Source organism: Echeneis naucrates, chromosome 6 (assembly GCF_900963305.1).
Source record: "Echeneis naucrates chromosome 6, fEcheNa1.1, whole genome shotgun sequence".
Taxonomy (NCBI): domain Eukaryota; kingdom Metazoa; phylum Chordata; class Actinopteri; order Carangiformes; family Echeneidae; genus Echeneis; species Echeneis naucrates.
In genome coordinates, this window is record NC_042516.1 from 4,389,145 (window position 1) to 4,415,005 (window position 25,861).

A 25,861-nucleotide genomic window follows, 5' to 3' on the forward strand; every position below is an offset into this window, starting at 1 on the left:
TTCATTAATGGCCGCTGCATAAACATACAATATAAAAATACAACAATATTCTCAATTTGCATTCATGATATATGACTGTATGAATTTACTGTACATTTTGCCTGTGTATATGACTGGCTTTAAACTTTTTATCTTCACCTTAAGATGAAGATGTTTAATGTTTTTCATCTACAGGTTAATCAAAAATTTACACCTGCTATTTATATTTCTGTTGACAATATCTAATTTGTCAATGGATGGATGGCATGGATTCTAGCAGCACTGTCTTTGATTGTGATCAAACATCTGCTCTTAGCCCTTCATTTAAATCATAGAAACACCTTCCTGGATTCTGTCTATTTTTACTGGATAAAATCACAAGTTCATTATTTATTTTTTTATTCTATTCTATTATCATCGTTAATATTTTTATTTAATATTTTTTATATAATTTTTTTTTTATTTTTTTTGTTTTTATTTATATTTTTTGATTATATCTATATTTTTCATGTATCTTCTTATCTACTTTTTGCAACTGCTATTGGAATTCTAATTTCCCTGAGGAAATTAATTTGAACTCTACATTTTAAACTTCGGGGGATCTGTTGGGTCTCTTTAAATAAATTTATAAAGAGTTTGGTCTAGACCTGCTCTATATGTAAAGTGCCTTGATGTAACTTTGTTATGATTTGGCGCTATACAAATAAATCTGATTTGATTTGATTTGATTTGATTAAACTTCCATGGTTTCCCTGTTTTTTTTGTTTGGTTTTTTTTTTGTGCAAATCGACTTTATGTGTGTTTCAATACTGACATAGTAGGCATGTTAGTAGTAAAGCTGCTCTCTGAGACCAAAAACCCGTGTCTGCTGCTTCCATGACCAGGTAAAATCTCCTCTTCTCTCTGCAACCGTCACAATCGGACAAGCTGAGCAGGAGCGGCCGCCATAGTAACGCCTGTAACACATATATTATATGTGTCAAAAACACATTTTGGAGGTGATGTCCCATGCTCTCACACACATACATTTTATTTGAGCACCCGGCACAGGAGGTAATCCGGGGAAACATCAGCAATATCCGAAAGCAAACGGAGATCCCTCGACATTGTAGCCATATTTACCGCCATTAAGAGTCCTGTGGTGATTTCCTCTTGTTGTGGCTGTTGGCAGGCATAGCTAGTCGATTTCTGCACTCACATGTCGATCAACCAATAGGCAAACAGCTCAACCCAAGGCACACTTAGGACCGCCCCCTTATTTGAGTCATGTCATGCTGACATTGTCTTCAGCATAAAATAAATAAATATGAGAGCAGAGTGCTTTTATTTATTTATTGATATTTAATTCTGTTTATACATATATTTTTTTGTATTTATTTTTAATTTTTGAAATGTGTTTTTTATTTTTGTATTTAGTTTTACTTTTATTTTTAATTTTGGCAGTTTTGATCCTCCATAATAATGTGCAGCAGAGGTGGAGCTGTCTCGACTTTAATTCTCCCTGCAAGGGTCATGCTCCAAAATAGCTGCATCCTCACATAATTTAAATTCAAACTGCATGTTTCAGTAGACTGTCTGAGCAGCCACATATTAAAACCGACTGCCCTGCTTCAGTACTGTTAAAAATCTGAATCTTCACTCTCAGGCCTGCATAATCCTGACCACACAGTCAGAATACAGTTAACTTTTACAACTCTCCTTAAGAGCTGTCGAAGAAATCACAGCCACATGAAATGTCTGCATCATGTATGGAAAACTACATTTGATGCCAGAGAATCAGTCAAATCAACTATAAGGATATCTCAAAAGCCTGAAAGTCAAAGTTCTGCTGTGGTTTTAACAGGCTGTTACATTTGTGGACCAATGTTTTCATGTAAAGGTCACAATTGATTGTTAAGTCTATGGTCATTGATCAAATACATTCATTCTCATGTAGCTTCGATCAATAGCGGTATGACATGTATCTCCTGCCAGTGTCTCCTCAGTCAATATGTTGTTTACAGAGTATGAGGAAAACTAGAAAGCTTCAGCCAAGACAGAAAAACTGTGTCAGCTTTCACCATCACCGCCATTGCCACAATCTGCATCTCCCTTAATCAGCTCAGCAGCAATGTCATTACTAGCCCTGTCTGGCAGAATAAAGCCATTGTTAAAGAGGAGGCTTTGAAGAGAAAGCTTGCTTTCAGTGATTAAGTGCTGAAGGTTTAGTTTCACACGTTTCAGTGGGTCTGATTAAGGTGGTCTTAGGCAGCGGCAGTCACAAGCGTTATTGCCGAATTCTCTAATATTCTTTAGACACATGAAGAAAGTGGTGATATTTGAACATAAAAAAAAAAATAATAAGAAGAAGAACAACCTAGAAAGACAACATCCTGGCCTGAGCATGCAGACCAGGGGAATGTTTGGGGTGTCACCATATTCACATGTTCTTATGCCAAATATAAAACCCCATTGGAACTCGCATCAAGACACTATACACAGTATAGACACTACTATTGCACAAATTAGTTAGACCAAACAAATTAGTTAGAAAATCTCAAAGTTGCCTGCATGTGAGGCATTCAAATGAAAATCTGTAAATTGTACTGTCTACCAATGCATATTAGGGTCCTTCAAAAGGCTATTTTGCCTGCTCTGTCTCATAGACACATTGGTCTATTTTCAGTATCAAAACATTCTTTAGCTTCTGTGATAACATTTGCAGCACTGTCACTTCATCCAGTTGAATCAGATGTAAAGTGAAGGCTTTAATGGGAGCGATAGCTCCCTCAGGCTGTACCACTGTGATCATTTCAGTCTGCTTTTGCTGGTCACCACGTTTAAGGCAGTGGCTGGAACACTGTTTGATAATACGATTTGGATCATGGGATGCAATTCCATTTTTATGTATTGTATAAAAAAACTTAGATTTATTTATTTATTTGTTTATTTATTTAGTACCGCAAACTCCAGGCAGAACAGGAACTCAACCACTAAATAACGCACATTAATGCAACGTTAGCATGTAAATCCATGGGACTGGCTGCACAGATCAGGCCTTGAAAATTGTGTTCACACACACAATATCCTCTTTCTGAATGTGTCTGATGGCTTAATTCCTACTTAGGTATTCTCAGCAGGAGAGGATTATAGATCATCTCATATGCCTCTACAGATCCCCTCCACCCTCACACAGCAGATTTCTAGGATTTGGGAAGCTTAAGCCTTCAACACGCACAGTCACTTTTTGCTGATTACAATATTGTGAAATTACAAGCTCTTTCCTATTTATGTTTCTCACTTCTGTGATCCATCTGAGGTTGTATGGGAATCTTGTGTTACAATTCTAATCCTATTTAGTCTATCATTATCCTCATCCAGCAGAGTCTTATTATGTGCCTGGATATCATCATCCTCTTCTCCCTAATTCTTTTGTAGTTTCCTCCTAGTTTTCGATCTGTATGATTTAGATGGTTTTTTTTTTCATCATATTTGCTCTCAATGTGAAACCATGTCACATAATCCTATGTAGGCAACTACATTCCTTTATCATGGCACACTGCAGTGTTCAGATGTCCCAGATCTTTGGATTTGAGAATGTTTATCCTTCACCTGCTGGGAGCTGCTCAGCTTCTGTGCAGGACATCTGTTTTGGTGAAAGTAATAGGTGTCTTGTATTCTGAAAGCTGCATCAGTTCTGAAAGTTATCTCTGATGGTCCACACACATACACACATGCACACTTTCAGAGCTTTCATTAGCATGGGTAAGGAGCCTTGATGTACGTTACAGTGGATGCCATCAGCACTTTTTTCAGGATTATTGAGGTGGTACAGACTATCATCTTCAGATTATTCACTTTCTGTTTTTCATTGAAGCTGATTGCTTTTATTCATTCTCCTCCCGCATCATTGACTTTAATGTGCTACCTTGTGGAGGAGGAAAAATTCCTTATAGCACCTTCTTCAACCAGTCCCCTTAGATGTGCCCTCTTATTGAAAACATGCCTTGATTTTTGATTTCAATACATTGTGTAAAAATACAGCTAAAATAAATACAATCTAATTCCCACAAATAGATATGTAACACATTCAAAGAAAGTCATACCATTTGCTCGTCTGCTAAATCTGGTTAGAGCTAGTTTAACCCTCATGCTGTCCTGCGGGCCAAAAATGACCCACCACCATGTTCAGCTGCAAAAAAAAAACAAAAACATATAACACTCTTTTTTCAACTTGAAATTTTATGACTTTTTCTAAAGGGACTCCAACATTACCCCTGACCAAAGAACCCCCAGTCGCTTCCTTGTTGAAGCCATGAGTGGACATTTCACTGTCCAGCAGGTTCTGGACCAGATTTTTTCAGAGGTTCAGGATGAGCAAGAACACTATGATGTGGAAGAAGAGGTATCTGAAGAAGAAGATGAGGAAGAATACAACACAGACCATGAAGCCTCTTCAGATAAAGAAGAAATGACCCAAGCTGACAAAGAAACATTTTTACCCAAGAACAGTAAAATAAGATGCTCCTCATCAAACACGGACAGCCGCCCAGGAATAGCTGCAGCACACAACATCATTAGGATGACCCCAGGGCCAACAACAACTATTCAGCTGCCCATGCCAAGGACATCTCTTCCACTTTCCTCCTGTTCATCACACGAGCCATTGAAAAGATCACACTGGAAATGACAAATTTGGAGAGTTCCCGTAAATATGGAGACAACTGGAAAAATATGGATCAGACTGACCTGTGTGTCTACACAGGGCTTTTGATCTTAGCAATTGTCTATAGGTCTCGAGGTGAGGCTACATCTAGTCTTTGGGATGAAGAGAGTGGAAGGGCAATTTTTTATGCCACAATGCTGCAGAAAGTCTTCAACACTTTTTCAAGAATGCTAAGATTTGACAACCGTGAGTCAAGACCAGCAAGGAATGTGACGGACAAACTGGCAGCCATCAGAGATGTCTGGACAAGTGGGTTGAGCCTCTGCCATACCATTACCATACCAACCCTGGACCTGAAGTCACAGTTGGTTCCATTCAAAGGTAAATTTTTATCTTCGTAATATTACTGACCTGAAATTTATATTTTTACTTTGTTGATTCATGTGATTTTTTTCTGTGACACTCACACTCACTACTGATTGTAATCTTTGGGTGGCCTGTGATGCAAAATCCAACTATGCATGGAATATGCAAGTCTACACCGGGAAGCTGCCCAGTGGAGCACCAGAGAAGAACCAGGGGATGTGTGTTGTACTTGATTTGACGGTTTGACTGAGGCGGCACAATATCACGTGACAACTTTTTCACCTCCAATGAACTCGGCCAGCAGCTCCTGAAAAGGAAAATGACCATGGTTGGCACTGTTCCGAAAAACAAGCCTGAACTCCCCCTGCACTCCTCGCAACAAGAGGGAGAGTGGTCTTCTCAAGAAAGTTTGCATTCACCTCCACCACCACTCTTGTTTCTTACCTCCCAAAAAAGAACACAAATGTGGCTCTGTTGCGTACACTGCACAAGGCAGCTGAAATTACTGATCGTGAAGACAGGAAGCCAGCCATCATCCTGGACTACAACCGCACTAAAGGGGGTGTGGACAACCTTGACAAGGTTATTGGAACGTACAGTTGCAGAAGGATGACTGCACGCTGACCCCTGGTCATCTTCCACAACATCCTTGATGTCTCATCATACAATGCCTTTGTGATATGGCAGACGATCCACCCAACCTGGATGGCTGAGAGGAAGAACAGGAGGAGGATCATCCTGGAGCAGTTGGGAGAGGCTCTTGTCCCCCCATGCATCACAAGAAGGGAGTGCTTCCCTTGCACAGAAGCCTCTTCAGCAATTGTGAGAGCTGCTCAGGGAGCTGAATCCTGACCCAGCTGAGGCTGCAGCTGGGTCAGGACAAGAGAAAAAAGGATGTAATTTCTGTTCCTGGAAGGACTGCAAGACGAAAGTTGTGTGCTGCACGTGTGAGAAATACGTCTGCAAAGCCCATGCTCACATTTGCCCATACTGTCCCACATGTGCTAATATTCAATGTTAAGCAACCTTTTGCTGTTTTGTTATTAGACAAGAGAAGAGAAGAGAAGAGAGAATAGATGTATTTGATCATTCACTTTCTAAAGAATATTAACAAAGAATAAACTGTTGGAAAAGTTCCATACTGTTGACTGTTATTTTTCCTTTCAATAAAATTAATTCAATAGTAATTTCTTCACATTGATATAATAGTAATAATAAACCTTTACTGTATAAAAGAAAACTACTATGACAGTTGGATTGTTGTAAAATAAAAAACAGAAATAAATAAAAAAATTATCGCATTCACTGGTGAACGTCTTTTTCACTGTCAGAAAAAAATATATGATAAAATTGATTTGATAAATAACAGGATCTTTCATCATACAAAATAGATATTGGATTTAAAATTCAATTAAGCTGCTTCATTTTAGGGCTTTGGTGAAGGCAGGCCATTTTTGACCCATAGAACAAGGGGAGTATACAGAATGTTAAGACCGCACAAGGGTTAAACTACTGTGGGGATTGTGAGATGATTAATGCGGCAGAAGAACAATGTGGTAAGTGACAGCCCACCCTAACCTAAGCCACTGGTTTGAGAGCTGCAGTTTTTTAGACCAGAATAAATTATCTAGAGGAGAAATGAAGGCTGGATCTGGCCTGCTGTGTAAATGAGACTACTATGAAAGTAAACATTATGCTGAATTGGATTAGATTTGAAACTAGAGACAGAGACTATAAATTCCTTTGCAAAATGTTTACTAAGATAACAAATCAAGGGAGAAATAGAAGTTTAAGACAATTCAACATGGACTTCATGTTTCAGACATGGAGTTTACGTTCACCTTTATAAACAGTCCTTGGTCATACCATAGATATTTATATTCATTTTGTGGACTTTCGTCAAACTTAGTTTTTTATGACATATTGAAGCACTGAGTCTCTGTATGTCTGGAATAATTTTTTGAAACAAGGAAGTTTCTTTGTTGTAGTTACTAAAATTCCTAGACATCAGAAATAAAACAAAAGTCCCCAACAAGACTCTAATAATCTGTGAGGGGCCTTGAAGCAAAAACGTTGGGAGCTACACGCTTGATTTTTAACACAAGATTATATTTCTCAAATATTAGTTTCCAAATATAAGTAACCAGAAAGTCCAGTTGTCAAAGGAACGAAGTGGTGAAAAAAAAACAAACGAACAGAATCATTATAATCACTTATCACAGAATCAATTATAAACACTCCTGAGAGACCTTCATTCACATCTCATTCTCATGATGGAGACTTTTCATCTTAAGTTTTATTTTTATGTCACACCCCCAGCAGATTAAGCTTATTTAAGGGAATATAAATTCATCAGTATTAAAATGATGTATGTGTTGAGTTTCAAGTTCTGGCTTTAAGTCATATGAAAGAAAATGTTGTGTTTGCCGGTGGGATAAAATTTATTTCATGCCAAACTATGAAGATTTTAAATGGAGTGCATGATTTGATAAATTTCAGTTATGTTGAACCTTTAAGGCAATGAATACAGATTAAAGGTTTCACACCAAGCTCCAAAGATACTCCAAAGAGACCAGTTCAAAATCTTTTTATTCAAATCTCATATTAAATAGACATCTGCACACGGTCAAGGGGAGACAGTCATCAACCCATTTATTCTATTTATCAAGAATATTATTGAGTGACTCACTGTCACACAGATAGAGGAAAGGGGAAATAAGGAGTGCATGGAAAAGAGAGAATGAGAAAGATACAGAAAAGAAGGGAGGCAGTAAAGAGTGGATGTGGGTATCTTTCTGTCTCCTCTCTCCTTCAAAGCCTGAGGTGCAGGCTCAAGTGAGTGCGTGTAGGAGTTTTTGGTGTTGACTAAATCTGATGCTCCCCCTCTTTTGCTCAGCTGTCTTTAGCATTCTCTCTCCGTCCTTCATATTCACTTTCCCACTCCGTCAATGTCTTTATGCATCTCTAAATATTTAATCTACACTTCTTTTTCCTCTTTTCAGGTTTTTTTTTTTTTTTTACTTGCCACCTTTCTTACTCAAACATATTTCTACTTTAGAGGTCAGGGTTCAACATCCTTGACAGAAAACATCAGGATGTCATCTGCAGAATCTCCAAGGGACTCCATAACCATTGGGGAAAATGCCACGGCCTTCTGTGCATGACAAAAGCTGTCAGTCTGAGCTCTCTTTGCCGGCAGTGATGGATGAAGCAGTCTCCCGAGAGATTTATAGAAGTAGTGAAAAAAGATGGGAATCTATTTAGTCATGTTATTCTGATATGTGAAATGAATATAATCTCTGCTCTTCCTTTCACACCAAAGTAATCATATCAAATGGGACCTTGATTATAATGGCAAAGAAAGCAGGCTGACTCAGGACAAAGCAGAGACACAAAGGGAACAGAATGAATACAGATAGAAGCTGAAAAAGCAGGGAATCTGGCTAAAAGCCTTCTAAGTTAAAAACTGCCCATTTCACTACACTAAGGGTACAAAATACATATTAACAAATCCCTACACCTAAATCTGTCTGAGTGGAGTCTAGTTCCTGGTAATTATGAAAACTAATTGGCTCCAATGTCATGTAACAGTAAGACTGACCTAAATACAGAGCTCCCTGACAAATAATTGGAACAATAAGATCTTCTGGGTTCTGCCAGGTCTGCCCACACAAGGAAATGGCAACGCATTGCATGGCTCCATGCAGTTTATTTCTGTGCTCCAGCTTGATGTAGTTCTGACAGTAAGTTTTGACAGCTGGGCTGCTGTGTCCTTCAGATTTAGCTGTTAGTGTTAACATCCAGAGCTGTCTCTCCTGAGCATGAAGGGACTGCTGCAACTGGCACTGGTGACTTCTCTTTTTCTCTGTCTTCTTTCCTATTCTAATTGAATGTTCATCTCAGTTTGGTCCACAAATATATGCAACTGCACACACAAGCACATGGTGTCATAGTCCACCCATTACAATCTGATTGCCCTGGTGCCCACAATGTCAGAATGAGGACGTGATATCTAGATGGCTTGTTGATATTAGACCCTCTGAAATAAAAGTATAATGTAAATGTTTAATGTCAATTGGCCAGAAAGAGATACACAACCACAAAGGTAGACCACAAAGACTGACCAATGATCCACAAATAACAACATTCAGTAGTTTCTAAAAGACATGAATAGAATGTCTGAAGAATTGCAGAAGGCTGAAGGCTAGCAAATGCTAAACACAGCAAATGCAACAATAATGCTCATTCTTATGCATTAGAAAACACAAATTTTGGGGGTTGATTTTGAGCCCCTTTTGGTCTTGATAATTCTGACTGTTAATCACGAGTATTAAAATAGATAAACTGGGATTATTTTAGGTATATTTCGTATACAAAACAAACCTCATTAACTGTTCTTTGACAAAATTACTGAACTAATACATAATGATATATTATTATTGTGCAGCAATGCACTTTTTCAATGCAGAAAATGAGTTTCGTGTGTAACTATCCCCAGGATTGCAGTCAGGTACAACAGCTGAATTGCTCTACCGCAAGTAGTTTAGTCATAGAGAAATGCAACACAAGCACCGTCTGCACAAGATCATTTTGTGCATGCCAAACACACCACAACAAACAAGCTTTCATCATTCATGAGTTCACAGACATAAGCCGTCCCCATAGATGGACCCACACTGAAAAGAGATCAGGTAAGGTTCTCCTGATGTGCCTGTTTTTCATCTCCCTTTCAGGTGCTGAAGAGATTTCCAAAAGATACGATGAGGAGGAGGATGTGAATAAATGTACAGATGCACACATAAAACACATCAAACATCTGTGCGTTGTTGAGCACGTGATCAGTCTAACAAGTGAGACATCGTATGATTCTTTTCAAATCTGATGTTTTGCCCCACATCTGGGAGACTGTCACCCAGATTTCTTTGCCATGCTGACTCTGCCCAGCAGGTGGCAACTTATTTTACCACATCTGGGGCACTGACCCCCAGGTGCACTCTAGATAACCCCTGAAGTGGACTTTGTGGGAGCAACTCCAAAAGTGAGCAATGGCTTTATTTCATCATCACAAAAATGTATTTATCTAAATAAATTCCTTGGTAGTATTTTAATCGTGGGATTTACTCCTCACCAGGATTTTAAAATACACACCTACGCCATTGCCGTGCAGACTTGAAATGGCTTTTGCGTTTGCACTCGTCAGATATGTCACTTTCTCTATAGATTATAAGAGCTGCTGTATCAGACCCAGGAGGTTAAATACTCATGCCAAGCAGAAAATTAAATTCGCTCTCCATTTCAACCCAAACACTATAAATCTTGCGACCATTTCATTCAACCCAACACGTGTGAAACAAATCCTTATGATATGACTTTGCACTTTAAACGTTTTTCTCCACCTCGTTTCAATTTTACTTCGCTTAGCACGAAATGCAAGTGTCGCTTTACAGCGAATGGTTCATTTGCAGCAGTGAGTAGGTCTGTTTGCGGACAGTGTGGCACTGTGACACTCCTTCTTTGCTTTACCAATGACACCTGTTCTCAAATGGCTTCTTAAAGTGCACCTCGTATATGAATGGAGCTGAACGGAAAAAGTAGGCCTTGAAACAAAACATTGTTGTGTTTATGTAGTATTTTTTGTTTTATTTTGTTTGTTTGTTTGTTTGGCATTTTAATCGTGTATGCCTAATTTAGATTAAGTAGATAAGTACTTAAGTACAACACTTAGACTGCCTTTCTGGCGTGTTTACAACTAATTGAAAGTCCCTTTTCCCGAGGGCAAGCGAACTCATCACAAACTCCTGATCCTCAGCATTGGGTAACTGGACTGTCCGGAGTTGCTACAGGAGCGAAGGGTAGTGGGCTGAGCGGGGATGAGATGACCAACAGCAGACAAAGATGTGAAAAGAGAGGACTTAATCTCTTATTTACATGAGAAGCACAACATGGCGAACTCCAGTTCACCACACGAGGCTCCTCTTCTGAACTCCGCTCACCGGACTGAGATCCTGGAAAACCCTCTGCAGGTAAGTGTGCTCAGGCTGTGGGCCAGTTCGGACTGAACCAGAGTCCATGCTGTCTGTCACTACAGGGTTTCCACCTGTCCCTACAAAAGCATGGATGGTGACAACATAACTTTTTAAGAATTCATTTAATGAGACTAAACCTATCATTAACCACATCGGTTAAACGGGCATCTATTTTATATTGGCCTAAAGGAATGTAACAAGCTTGTATAGGTCTAATTTTTGTATTTCCCTCTTGATATAAATCATTTTGAACCTGTTGAACATAATAGCAAACATTGCCGATATATGAGGGCTTTTGTTATGTCTTGTTTTGTTTTACCCACAAGAATGTCCCTCACTGAACTTTTTAAATAGGAAGTTACACTCTAATGCCCAACAAAGAGATTAAATTTCCTGTCTAAAAACATATTGGGGTCAAAAAATGAGCTCAGCCTCTAAAGCTCTTTGTGTAATGAGCACTCAGTGTGGATGAGGAAACCAGACAGCACTGAGATAAATGGGTGTTGGCACCTGTCAGGGCTGTTTTCCAAAGCAACCACAACTAAATCATTGTGGTGAAAGGCCATTTATGTCTTTTGAACTTTTGTCTTTGTAAAGTGCACCGTCTCAGTGCGCATTGGTGTGTGTGTGTTGGTGAATGGTAATGTGACATCTCTCCTTTTTGACTGCGTGTGCATTTACTAGTTTGTCATCAATGTGTGTGCCAGTCCTCTTTCCTTCCCACTCTTATGCAGAGACGCTTTCTCTTCGTGCTCATCCTACCCTGTCAGTGTGTTTCTGTCTTTCTGCCATGTTTCCTCTGTGTGAAATTACCAGAGATGGGTCAGAGAGAGGGAGAGAGAGAGTAACAGAGGAGGAGTGAGAGGCGTGAGTAATGAGTAATGGCTCATGGGTGGGCTGTGAGAGAATAGATCCACTGTGAGGGTCCTGAACAACTGGCTAATGGTCCCAGCTCACCCTCTGTCCAAAGCTACCCACCATACCAGTGAACATCCCAACATCCAAGGGACAATATCTGTCTGTGTTGCGCTTTACTGCCTTCCACAGTCCGAAGTGTCTGCATTGGTGTGACTGCACTTGTGGTTTTTTGACAGTGTAATGTATCCCATGTATTGCCCTTTAGATAACTGGTTCTCCCGACCTTATACCCAGTTCATCAAGTATAATGTTAGGTTACAGTATTTATTTAAAAAAAAGCATTTTCTGGCCAATGTATGCAGACAATTGAGGGAATACAGCAGAGAGATGACAGAAAATTAAGGGAGCATGATACTGAGGATTTGCATGCATCAAAGCTCCTTCGGCTAGTTCCAACTGGGTTCATTTCAATTCATGATCACATGTCAAAGCCTGAGTCAATCATGGAACTTAATAGTGTTGCAGAAATTAAGTCCCTGATTATGTAAAAAAAAAAGTTGATAATACAACAGTTTCCATCTTTTGTCAAAAAGATACAGTTTCAGCAAAGTGCAGTGTTGGCTTAATTGTATCTCTAGTCAGATAGTATGCATTTTTAGATATATTTTAGGCATTTGATTTCATCTTTAAAATGTTTAATAATATTATCATAAATATATATTTTTGATTTAAAATCCAGCCATCAAAAAAAGTTGAAGGTACAATATTTCCCTTTGAATTGTAGTGGTAGACATGATACAAGTACAGTGAAATACAAATTTCAAGTCACTGTCCAACTACTAACTGATGTTACTTGATGTCAGTGTGGTAAGTAGTTCAACCTTAAACTCTTTTATAGCACACTGCTTATATTTGTGTGAAATTTTGCTGTTTCCATAGAAGGTGAAGGAGGTGAGTGAGGACAGGAAGAAGAGTTAAGAATAACAGTTTAGCAGCAACAGAACTGTGCTGAGTTAATTCATCAGATTTCTCCTGATAGCAGAGGAGGTTCAGGCAGCTTATGTCATGTTATGGCATCTCACAATCCATCACTTTGGCCCAGACTGAATAATTTCCACAGCCACTGCACACATTTTCATGCTTCCCAGGAGATAAAAGCACATGTGATGCGCTACCCCCCACCCATCACCTATCTCACTCATTGTGCCAGCAATAAACCAAAATGAATATGGCCACGATGCCGATTTCTTTCCTTTCTTAACCTGACAGTTCATTAAACATTGGAGGCTTTCTTGGCAGTAGAACCTGACAGTGGCTTTGCTTCAGTCAGGCATGCAGCCTGAGTATTAGCGTAACTGCACCCTGTAGGCACAGAGATAGGTCTTCTCATGGCTAATGGCAGGGTAATTATTAACAACATTTCAGACATTTTCAGATAAAAACTGAGCCGTGCCAAAAGCATAACCTTCATATTATGTGTGTGCCTGTGTTTCCATCCTCCATCCTCTCTCCTCATAGCAATGCTTCTCCTGTACCCACCACCCCTGAACAGAGAGTGAAGGGCTTCATCCAGAGATCAGCCCATCCTGGGAGGGACAGATCCCCATTGTCAGAGGACACAAAGAGCCATGCTCTCTGGGTCTGTCTGTTTTTCTCTTTGTCCGTCACTCAGTGTCCTAGTGAGGAGGAAAAGGAGGAGGATCATTGCTCTCAGACCCATTCAGCTTTTATTACTACAGTTGATTCAAGCAGGAGATCTGAAATTGCCATTCATAGCACCTAAACATGCTTTAAAGTTCTGATGTTGTGCTCTGATCCAGTGATGACAGTTTGCTTGACACTACACACTGCAAACTGCTTGTCAGAAGAGTTGTGTATATATGAGAGTGATGCAAGGTCAAACGAAGGGGTCAGGATGAGGGTCACTGTAAGAAGATAAAGTAGAATGTGTTCAGGGTTTGATGCTCAGTGTGGTCTCTTTTTAATATAATAAAAACATCTAATCCACTTAATCTCTTGCATTTATGTAAATGTCTTTCAGCTTTTCTGTATGGAGTTTGTGCCTGTGTGGTTTCTCTCACAGTCAAGACATGCAGGTTAATTGGGAACTCAAAAATAGGTGTGAGTGTGATGAGGTGTGAGGTTATTCTCTATATGTCCTTATTTGTCAGCCCTGCGATGCTCGCTCCAGGGTGTCTGCTAACTTCACCCAATGTTTGCTGGGATTGGTTCCAGCCCCCAGTGATGGTCACTGGGGCTGGAGATACCGTAGATGATGGATGGATTTACTCAATTAACTGCCCACAGTTTAAGAGAGAACATGCAGTACTGCAATATTCCAACAGTAAGACAGTAAACGTAGAGGAACTTTAGTGAAGCCAACTGGACAGCCTGATGCTGTGCTTGTCAGGTCCAGTCTAAGCTGTCTATTCTGACCTCCTTTGAAGGCACAGTCCTTTGAAGACAGCAACGTCAAGATCTTGGACAGAGAGGACAGATGGTTTGAAAGAGGAGTAAAAGAAGCCATCTATGTAAAAGTGGAAAAGCCATCCCTTAACAGGGGAGGGGGTCTGTGACACCACCTATCTCCCTTTACAATGTCGCCCTTTCATCTGTACCCAGGAGAATTAACAACTTAACCTCAGACGACTCTCAACAATCATAGTTCACCAGGGGTACACCTGACCCCAACGACTGTTGTTCACATGTGACCACAACAATGGTCAATTGAAACCAGTGCTTTCACAGGTACTTTTTGGTGAACACGCCCACCGAGGTTAAATATCTGGGTCTTTCTCCACTGCCGTGGTCAGACTAGTGCAGACTAGTACTGATGAAGTGATGAAGCACCTTGGATAAGAGGCGAAACATCTTCAACGTCTTCGTAGACAAATACAAGTCCAGTTGCCTACGAATCATGAGACAGAGAACAATGACCTGGATAAATGAGAATCTTCATATAGAAGCTTGTCAATATGGAAATTCTAATTTGTTTCTGTAGTTGCTCTCATTAGGTTTTATCATCATCATGACCTTTAAGCACCAAAGAAAGTAACAAGAGGACCTTGCTTTGATAAATTTTCTCATACTCGGGATCATTGTGATGTTAAAGAATGCAACAACCTTGACAGTAATGTTGGTACTTCCTCAGACTCAAAAAGCGAAAACCGTACTGTTCAGTCTGCATCATGTGCATGTGCATGTGCACGCATGTGCATCATGAGTGTCATGTTCTGTTGTCACATTAAGACTGTCAGATGTTTGGTTTCATTTATTGTCTGGAGACATTTTCCTTGTAACATGGTTCGCTGGTTGAGATTGTGGTGAGATCTGATTGGCAGCTGAACACCTGAACTAGGAGTACAGTGAGAAAATAAGAAAATTGTTAGTGGAAGCAGGAAACAGCTCCTCCTGATTGAAGATGTATTAAGCTTCATTGACAGAAAAGATGATGAAAACTTAACTCACTAACTGGGAAAGTGTAAATATGGTGGTGGGATACATGCATATCTTTTATTTCAGTGGATTTAGCAAAACTGTAAATTCACATGATGCAAAAACGACCAAGAGTCCTGTATTCAAAATGTTACTCGGTACTTAATTTGTCAAAACTGCACACACTGTGTCACATCATTTATTTCACTTTTCAAATGTAAAAATATCTATATATGTATAAAAGTTATACAGGGTGATAAACAGGTACACTAAGTTGTGCAAGTCTAACAATTCATTTTCATGTATTCAGTGGAGATACCTGACAGTTTCTATAGAAAGGTCCATCTTTCCTTTTGTTTTCAATTAGACCCAAAACTATTTTCTGGTGATAAATACCCACAAACCTTTACAAAAAAAACAAAAAAAAAAACATAATAATAATTGGTGTTATCAATTAATGTGATGGTACAATAAAGTTTTGAAATGGGACTCTAGCTGAGCTCTCGGAGAAACTGGAGCACTCGCCCTCAAACCAAAGCTGAAGTGGTCCTGCTGATAACGTGACTGGAACTTGCTTTCCCTGTATTTGGGACCGCCTATCACTGCATGGGGAGGGTTAGAGAAGGTATAGCGCTTCAGTAATGTAGCCTATCATCGTTATAGTACAGTGCTCATGTTGTGACATTTCCTGTTCTTTCCCTCAGCAAAGTGTGTGATGTTTGCCAAGTAAGCTGGCAAGCCAAAATACAGGCCTCTCCTTTACTGGCCTTGTTTGCTCTTCCTGTGACAGGAAAACTGTCTCTCCCTCTTGCTCCCTCTCTCCCCTGCTGCTTCCGTTCTCTCACTCTCTGCTGAGAGTATTTCTCTCCCTGCCTGGGTAGTGCATTGGGCTCCTACTGTTAGGCTGAGGTGCTTGAATCCTGCTGTGACCACATATTCTGACAATCCATGCACATTCTGTCTGCACCAACACTGACACAGCAAACAAACAAAAATAAAGAATAATTAGGGTGAATTTACTGGCTTGCAAGCTCATTCTATTATCTGAATCCAATAAAAGGTCAGATGAATACCTCCCCACACTGCGATAAACTGTCCGCAGGCTGTATATTCACTACCTGGTGTTCTTAATACACTGTCTATCTCTGCCCCCTGGCCCCTTTCAGTATTAACTAGCAGCCTCCTTGCAGCACAGCAGGCCACTTACACTCTGTCCTATAAAACTTGACAAGTGTATTGATCTTGGTTTAGTGAACAGACCGGAGCTGGCCTGAATGATGACACCGTCTGTCTGATCATGAATTACTGCTGAGCTATGGAGTCAGACCCACCACACTCTCTGTCTTTCTGCTTCACCGTTTCAGGATGGAGCCCATCACTGAACACCCACACATGGAAACATGCACTTTTTACCTTCACGTGTTATCAGTCCCCAATGAATCTCTGCATCAAGCTGCCTGTCTGCTCCACAGCTCCTGCTAAATGCTTATTACCTCTGATGCCCTGCATTCATAATGCACCTCCACATATACACTGACAAGCATACAAGTACTGGAGTCAAAACTCCTGTTTAACTCACTGTGTCATCCCTGTTGTGTTAGAGGTCAGATTGGGTGTCAGGCTAAATGTGAGGAGCAGATAATGAACGAGAGGACTGCACTGGTGGCCTTAAATTCAAAATTCAAGACATTAATTTATCCCATAAATCCACTTGACTTGAATTATTTTTCTTTTTTTCAACCTCTCCTGTTCCGCAGCTGGGGCAGGCAGTATGAATGCTCCTAGTGCTTTGTTATGCCAAACAGTTTTACTCTGTGAAGGAGGAGTCTGACATACTCCTCCTGTCACTCTGTGTGTTTAACTTTATTGGCAATGGTATTGGTTTATAGATAAAGCTACCGGACTGAGGCTCAGGAGTGGATAGAAAGAGAGAACAGTAAGTAAATACAGTAAGCATAAAAGGAAGCTTAAGTTTCTTATGCTCTTATGTCTGCTTGCACTCATGTAATCCCTTTTTCTATCCCAATCATTTAAAAGTACAGTGCTTCTTTTCATCAACACTGAATCTGACTAAAGTGTGCACAAAAAACAACAGAAAGGCTGCTGACATGGGATTCAAGTAATGGCTCTAGTTCTTTCCAGTTTACTTGTGTTTTAAAAAGGGTATATGGTATATAAAACTGAGGGTGAGCTCAGGGTAGAATATCAAAAAACCAAAAGAAAATTAATTGTTTTAGACCAAGGACCTTTACTATGCATCAAAAGTGTTCATATAAATTTTATCCATCCTTAAACAGAATTTCACTCAGTGGTTTTCCTGCTGTTATACTTTCACCTGTCCTGCCTACCTGACTGGCAGTCATCTTTGGGTTTCAGTAGGAATGCATCCGTAGATTGACATATCTATTTTTGAGCCACATGTTTCTTGTGAGACTCACATCCCCTGTGTCGCTTAAAGTCGTCTCCATCTTGTCGTCTTCCTCTCCATGTGAAAATGAAGAAATAACTCGATAACAAATTTCACAAAAAACTCTTGAGAATCGCCTTGCAATGAGTTCACCCAATTATAAGTGTTTGTTGCAGCTGCATTTTCTTTTCTTTGTGTTACTGTCTATCATATTAATTCCGCCTACATCTGCATTGTGATTTCATGGTGCTTCGCCGTTTTCCCCATTGGGCGTAGCCTAGCAACAAAGACGGTGACAGGTTAAACTGCACTTGACCCCACGTGTGCCCACTTTGACATCAAACACAGCCCAAAATGACAACCTTCCCTGTATTCTTCACAGCCATTGGAGAAAAGCCAACTTTTTGAAAAGCGTCTGTGCTGCACTGGTTTGACTTTTGAAAACTAGAGCCAAACAAATTGCGGGACATCATCTCAATATGTGGGGGCGCAGAAAAAAATTCTAAAAATGCTGTGCTTTCCCACACGAGCAGAACAACTGGTCACCCAAGCCCAAACATGAGCAGAGCTCTCCACAGGTGCAGATGTAGTCCAGGGCAGCTCAGACCTAGTAAGATCACCAGCCAGGGGCACACTGTACAACATAAAGGCCGGCAACCAACCCCAGCCCCACCACCAACGCCTAAATCAAAGCCCCCATCACCACTTGACTTGAAATCTTATCTGCAGTGTTGGATTGAATTATGTTTTGTGATGATCAGAACGTGGAGATAACTATTTGAAAATTGACTGATGATTTAAGAAGAGTAGAGTTGGAAGGTTTTTTTTTTCACAATTTCACATCTGCTGTGTGTTTAGAAGTTTGGAGTAGTACCTCTATCTTTCTTTTCTTTTGGTAGACTAAAAATTCTTTGTCATGGTGAAGGTGCTGCAGCATGACCAAACATCAAGCCTTAGTCTACACTGATACAGTCAGAATAAGAAATAATGAAAATCACTTGTGATATTAGGCTGACCTTCTGTATCAGGGTGGTGGAGGCGCTCTGTGTGTGACTCAGTATTGACAAATAGAAGTGGTCATGGCGAAAGTCTTATCATGTGGGCAAATGTGGACAGCTTATTCTGACAAGGAATTCCTCTTAAGGCAACACATTGAAATTGGCGGCATTGCCACAGCCAACAGGTGTAGTGGATAAAAAAGAATTAGGTAACTTTTCATCTTGAAAGATCTTATGAGTTGGGCAACCTTCCTGTGTCCAGTAGATGGTGCTCTGTGGGTCAATTAGTATTAACAGATAGGTGTGTTCAGGGTGGGACAAATCATGTGTGACAAATTTGGGGCAGCATGGACAATGTATCCTCATATTATGAGGACTTCCTCTCTAGAAATTGGTGCCACACCATGCCCCTCAGGAATAATGGGTAATAAGTCATTGATAGTATTTCATCTTCAAGGTCTTGACTTGGTACTCAGTGAATGTAAAGTCATTTGGATGAAAATTGGAGGAGTTCGTTTATCTATGAAGCATGGTATTTGAGAGTGACTTCCTGTGTCCAGTAGGTGGTTAGGGTTAACCCTAACCCTTGCTCAATATTAATGGATAGACTTGTTCGGGGGGGGGGGGGCTCTGATCATGTGTGTTCTTCATTGTCTTGAGATGATGCTGAGCAAATTTTAAATGATTTGGATGAAAAAGGAGTTTCTTAAAGTACGAGGCGTGGAAATCACCAGAATCGTCAAAAAATTAAAATTTCAAACCAAATAGACAACTTCTTGTTGGAGTGAGGGTATGGGTCCTTAAGACTCTTTTGCGCAGCTCGTCATGATACGTGTAACAATTTTTGGTCTTTTCAGTCATGAACGAGGGCTTCAACAGAATGTGCACTGTGGAGTGTTTGACGTACATTTCTGCAACAAATGAAATATCGAAATTTCACTCATTCCTGTCATGCTCCTGGTAAAGAGTCCTTATCTGAACAATGTCATTGCTAAATCACTTGTTGTGAGTGTTCAGAGTACTGTTCAAGTAAATGTATTTAATAACTGTCCACTAACAGTAACGGGATGAACATGATAAACACTAAAGCTGGCAAACATCACCATGTTAGAACAGTCATTGTTAGCATGTTAGCACCAAAGCAAAGCACCACTGTGCCAAAGGACAGTGTCTTTGTTGTTGCATGCCTTCACCACTATAGTCTTTCATGTTTCCCATAGCAGCAACAACGTGGCAATTGCCTAAAGTGATGATTGAAAACTGACTACTATTCATGGTTTGAGTGACTTTGTGAGGGGAACTCATGTCTGTGAGGGGCTGATGTATAACTACATCACATGGAGTCAGTGCAGCTTGGAGAAACAGGACGAACTGATGAGGTGCAAATGTTAATTTGATTGATCCAGAGCCATCAGTGAATAGTAAAGTCATGGTTTAAGGAGGTCTCATCTCCAGAAAAGCTGTTAAACTATCGAAGTGTACCATCAATATTTTGTCTGGAGCTTCGCTTTGCCATGTTTTCTGAGGCTCAGCAGAGGGTAATGGATGTCTCTCTTTTCTCTCTTTTCCAGAGGATGGTCTTTGGCCTTTGTTGAATGATTTAAGAGTGAGCTCTAATGACAGCTCCTCCTCTTCTCTGCTGAGAAGAGAAATCCTTTAATGTAGTCCCTGTGGATGATCAGTAACGTGCTCTGACAGAGAGACAGCTGCATCTGGATTGCGTCATAGTGATTGTCTGTTGTGTTTGGAGTCCCGAGGAATTAATTTACACTCCATGTATTTTGGCATCATTTGACCACAGTGCCATTATCTTATTGTCAGTAATATCAGATGGCCAATGACAGTTATTGACAAAAGCCTACTGCCAGTCTCAGTGAATAGACAGCTGAACCTGAGGAGAACACACCGCAGATGCCAACACTGTCACTCTCCTCTCACTTTCTTTTTTCATGTTTTATTGCCATTTCTTCTTCTCCATCTTTTTAAACTGTTTCTCTGCCTGAATCCCTCACACTCAGTCTGACTCCTTCCTTTCCTAAGCTTAGCCACATCTTTTGTTATACCTCCTATCACTGCACAGCCCCTTTTTTTTCCCTCCCCAAACCCTCCATCTCTCTCATAAAGCTCTTTCAAGGGATAAATACTTGGATATGCTTGGCTGTTGCTATTTCTTTTACAGTGATTGAGTTTCTTTCTTTAGATTTTCATTATTCACATTCCACCCCCACTCTGTGCTTTCATTTCTTTGTAAACTTTGTCCGCCCACAGCTGCCAGTATGTTTATGACCTAAAATTAAATTTCCTATTGGCAGTCATTTTCCAAGCACATGGGGGAAAGCAGCCCTGTGCATTATTGAAACATTTAAACCAAATGTATCCCCGTTTCCACTTATATCAGTTAATCATCAATTATCCATTTATGCTGTTGACTACAGAAAGATAACCATTTTAAGTTCCTGGTATTATGGCATATATTTTTTTATTACTAAGATAAAGCATTTTTTGGTTTTTGTGGCTCAGGGAAAAATAGAGTTGGTCGTTTCAGTCTACCACTTTGATCCAGAGAAATGTTTTAACAACTATTGGATGGACCTTGGATGGACATTGATGGTCCCCATATTATGAAGCCCTACTGACTTTGGTAATCCATTTATTTTGCACGGCACATTCTTGTCACTTGTCTTGTTGCGCCTGCTTTACGAAATATATTTTTAAGTACTTTAAACATTTTTAAATAGTTATATATTACTTATTCTAATTTCTATATTGTTTTTAAAATTGATCTCAAAAGTAGCTTTATAGTCACGCCCCTGAAGTTGGCTAATTAACCCTTAATTATCATGCACAAGGTAATTTTGCTGATTTACAAATGGCCTCATAATGCTCCTTTCACCTCAGCAGACAGAACACACTGAGCCAAAATGTCGTGCATAGACATACACTGTAATTTTGAGGGTAGATGGGTTGGTTGTTTATATAACTCTATTTTCCAATAAATAATATAATGAGAAGGATGCCCTTTTATTATCACTTGAGCCTTTCCCCCTCCCTCCAGAATATCTGTGTACGGATGCCCTGTATCTACATTATTTTGGGTTACCCTTTTTTGTGTGTGTGTTGCTTCACCAAAGGAAGACTCGACTAACTCAGTCACCAAATAAAAAACTGGCTTTGTCCAGTAGTGTAACCAGAAACTACTGACATTCCTGTCAGTCCCACTTGGACCTAATGAAATGAAAAGTTGTGCATGCTAGACCACTAAACCAAGCTGAACATGATAAACAATATTTATTTGTTATTGTGAACACTTAAGCATTGTGACCTTTGCTTTGAAATGTTCCTCTGTGCAGTCTTACACAGCTGCTAGTGTGGCTGCAGGCTTTTCATCTTTCCCACATTTCCAGCTTCCATAACACAGGTTACATTATCAAAACCCTGTGTCATGTTTGTGTGCCTAAAGGTGTGAATGGCCCGGCATCCAGAACTTTGTGAGGTTTCATATATCATGGGAGAGTTGGATTGAGGGAGTGTTTTTGTTGTGTAAACATCTTAAATGTCTGTATTTACATATTTTACTGTGTGAGAATTGAGACTGCAATCGTACCTTGTGTGTGTGTATACACAAAGAAGCAAACACACACACACTTTATGGTGCCTGTAAAAGGAGAACCAATGGAACAGTGCTGTCTGTGGTTGTCATGGAAGTGACAGATATGACAGCTGGAGGAAGGACTTACAGGGAGTGTTATGGCTTTCTTGTAATTGTTGTCTGACAAGTGGTGCATCACCTAATCTTCTGTCTGTTTACTGTTTGTTTCTTCAGATCTATCTCCTGGGAATCATTATCTCCATATGTGGGAACGTACTCATCAGCATTTCGCTCAACATACAGGTATGAGGTGCTGGAATCCAGTTGTGCAGCAGACACTCAGAGTACAGCAAGTGCTTAATGTCTGTCTCAAATATATTTAGACTCCCTTTATCCTAACAGTGTGCTCTCTCTTCATCAAACTGTGTTCATAAGGACTTTAGTGTGATCTGACAGTGGACAGACAGAAAAAATGTCTGTGCCTTTGGCTCTAATAAAGACGATTTGAATTCAAATGAACAGAAGTGAACCAACAGAGAATATATACAAGCAACATATTATTTGCACTTTGTGTCTGGACCTGTTTATTGAACTGATTATGGTCTGTCAGTGCACTCCGGACGCCTTATGCAGTTGTTGAGAATTACGTGGTATTTAAGAATTGACCAAATAGTCCCATTCTGCCATTGTGTTACCTGGATGGAATTACAGTGAAAATTAATGATCTACCTTTTTGCTAGGGACCCCCATAATGGCAGCTGAGGGTCCCGGCCTTCACTTTGAGACCCACTGATTTAGAGAACACATGTAATCCATTAACCAGCCTGAGAGGCCTTTAGGAGACTATGGTTTAAAAACATACCTGCCATAGCGCAAACATTTTTTCATTTTATTTTTAATTTATTGATTTACCAAATTTTCTGTAGCTAAATTACACTCTGTTAGAAAATGCAGAAGCAGATGCAATAACTGGGGCTTTTGTGGAAGGAGCACGCTGGGTGTGCAAGACAAATTGAGAAGGTGAGACAGCATCATCTAAGCCTGCATTATCACAAAAATATTGTGAGGTCCGAAGAAAGGGGGGGGGTGGAGATTCCAATCCCCCACACCGCTCAAACTTCTAAGAGACTCTTACCTCCAAGAGAGATTTCTCAGGTCTCTGTTAAGTGCCGTCCTGGACCCTTATCTGAACCTGGCATCTAGAGACCCTGCTTTCCCAAGACAATAGATTGCAGTCAGTGCCACAAATCAGCATGAACCTACCTCACCCCGCAGAGAGGTACCCCTTTTCTGACCCTCCACTCAGGCTGACCTGATAACCTTATCAGGCAGCGAACGCAAATTGCCGCTCTGGAAAGCATCCATACTTATAAGGACACAAGGGTTGATATAATAAAAAATAGGATACTCTGATCAAGTAAGAGACTACAAAGACGCCGAACCGACTTCTCTGAAAAAAGAGGACTTCGTAGCTGTTCGAACCGTTTTTCTACGAGCTAATTTGGCAGAGATATGACTTACACAGAATAATGAACTACTCCAATCACGCAGCCACAGCACCACCTGATGGCGAGCCATCGGAACCAATGGCGCGTTACATATGCATGAAAATTATCTCTTCTTAGTTAATTCGTTTGTGCGCTCTGTGATGTCGTGATTGCCTAATAACCATTTAATTGTGTTTCACAGTGAATCAGATAAAACCATGTCCACCGAAGTAACTACAACAAGTAGAGAAAACTGTACTTATCAAACAATACATTTATCCTTGTTTACGTATAACTTCAAACTTGGGTGAAAGAAAGGCGTAGTTAACATCCAAACACCGCCTTTGCTAAGGCCTGAAGCTTAAGGGAGAAATTCAATTGAACCAAATTTGCGCCGACAACCAGACCACACCCATGGGTCGGCCTCCAAATAAAAGTATAAAAAAATAAAAAATAATTTTTTTTAGGAGTTTTGGGGCGTTCTGGGGAAGTTCTGAAGAGGAGTGCTTCCTCAGGAGACCTTCCGAAGCAATAACAACCACAACAGAAAAGAAACTCAGAAGTAAGAATTTAGCCGCTAAGCTACAAGGGCTAAGTTCCAAGTTGAAGCTAAAGCTGCGGGAGACCGAAACAAGTTTGGCTGCACGGCACTCAGCCTCCAACGTCTCGAGTTGCCGTGGTAACCATGGCCGCTTGTGCCGCCCGCGGCTTAAGTCTGTTTTCATCAGGAAAGAGAAGGATAATTCGGATATTGACTTAATAACCAAGCCAATCGCACGAAAGACAACACTGTTGCTGAAGAGGGACGAGCCATACCGACAGCCGCTTCAGCCGAGGACCAGTCTAGCTTGGGAGGCCATGACGAAGGACCTCGACACGGCCGCTCTCGTTGGACATCTGCTCTTTTCGTGGCCAGTTTAGTCGTCTACCAAGTAAGGTGGCGTTTATCTGCTTCTGCATCTGTTCTGAGTGGTGTGAGGCATGGATATTAGAAAACAGTGAATCTAATTTTAGTTTTAGAGCTCTCCTTCTTCAGACAGACTCCCCCTTCTATTTTGGCAAACTATCTGCCATTCATTCGCCCAAATCTCAAGAATGCTTTGACTGCACCTGTATATAATGAGCACGTTATATTTCCCCTTTTTTTCATTGATAAAAACCCCTCTATATTATGCCATTGTTGCACTCCTTCCTTCAGTAACTGTTCTTAAATCAATGCACAGTAAAGAACATTACTTCTAGATTGAGATTTGATAAGAGGAAACCCTATACACAATCCAAGGCACAACAAAAAATGACGTATTTTTCAGCACCTCTTGGGCCTGTATAGGTAATTAATGACTGTGTGTTGCAATTTTGGGTATATTTCATGCAGCTCTCTTATAAGTGTGTCCACTTTCTCAAAATAATGCCTACTGGTCCCTCTCTCCCTGACAGAAATATGCCCATGTCCGTCAGTCTCAGCGTGGCTCCAAGCCTTACTACACCTCCCTGATGTGGTGGTGCGGTGTGATTCTCATGGGTATTGGTGAACTGGGGAACTTTGCTGCTTACGGCTTTGCCCCAGCATCGCTCATAGCCCCGCTTGGCTGTGTGTCTGTCATAGGTAAGGGCTATTATTTTCCTCTCACACATTATCTATGCATATATGCAGGATGAAAGGTTCCTTCTTGTGATCCTGTCATAAAAAGACTTTTTCATGTCAGGTGCTTAATTTATGTACTGAAAAACTGACAGCATTTAATTTAAATACCCTGTGAGTACAACTGCAGAGTAGAAGCCTTAGAGTACAGATCCTGTCCATCTGTAAACATGACAGTAACAGGCTTATATAGAAATGGTTGCTCCTAAAAAGAGCAGTGAGATTGTTGCAGTTTGATGCACCATTGATATGTCACTGTGAAACTATTAAACCATGATTTCTTAAGTCTTAGAGAGTCTAACATTTTATGAATAATTCTTTGTCATAATTTTTTTCCGTTATCCTTTGTTAGAAAACATTTCTATTTCAGTGCAATTAAACTGCAAAAACAGTTGGGTTAAATTTAGGTTTTGTTAAATTAAAATGAAC

At 40.2% G+C, this 25,861-nt stretch overlaps 1 protein-coding gene across 1 annotated transcript in view; it reads left to right on the forward strand.

Annotated features, from left to right (window-relative positions):
- Window positions 1-10,563: 10,563 nt before the first annotated feature.
- Window positions 10,564-25,861, forward strand: part of nipal2 (NIPA like domain containing 2) — a 28,055-nt gene continuing 12,757 nt past the window's right edge. Inside the window, exons 1-4 of the mRNA XM_029503508.1 lie at window positions 10,564-10,581; window positions 10,800-11,013; window positions 22,538-22,606; window positions 25,228-25,396. Of these exons, the coding sequence (XP_029359368.1) occupies window positions 10,933-11,013; window positions 22,538-22,606; window positions 25,228-25,396 (319 nt within the window). The 5' untranslated portion in view covers window positions 10,564-10,581; window positions 10,800-10,932. The remainder of the gene's footprint in view (window positions 10,582-10,799; window positions 11,014-22,537; window positions 22,607-25,227; window positions 25,397-25,861) is intronic.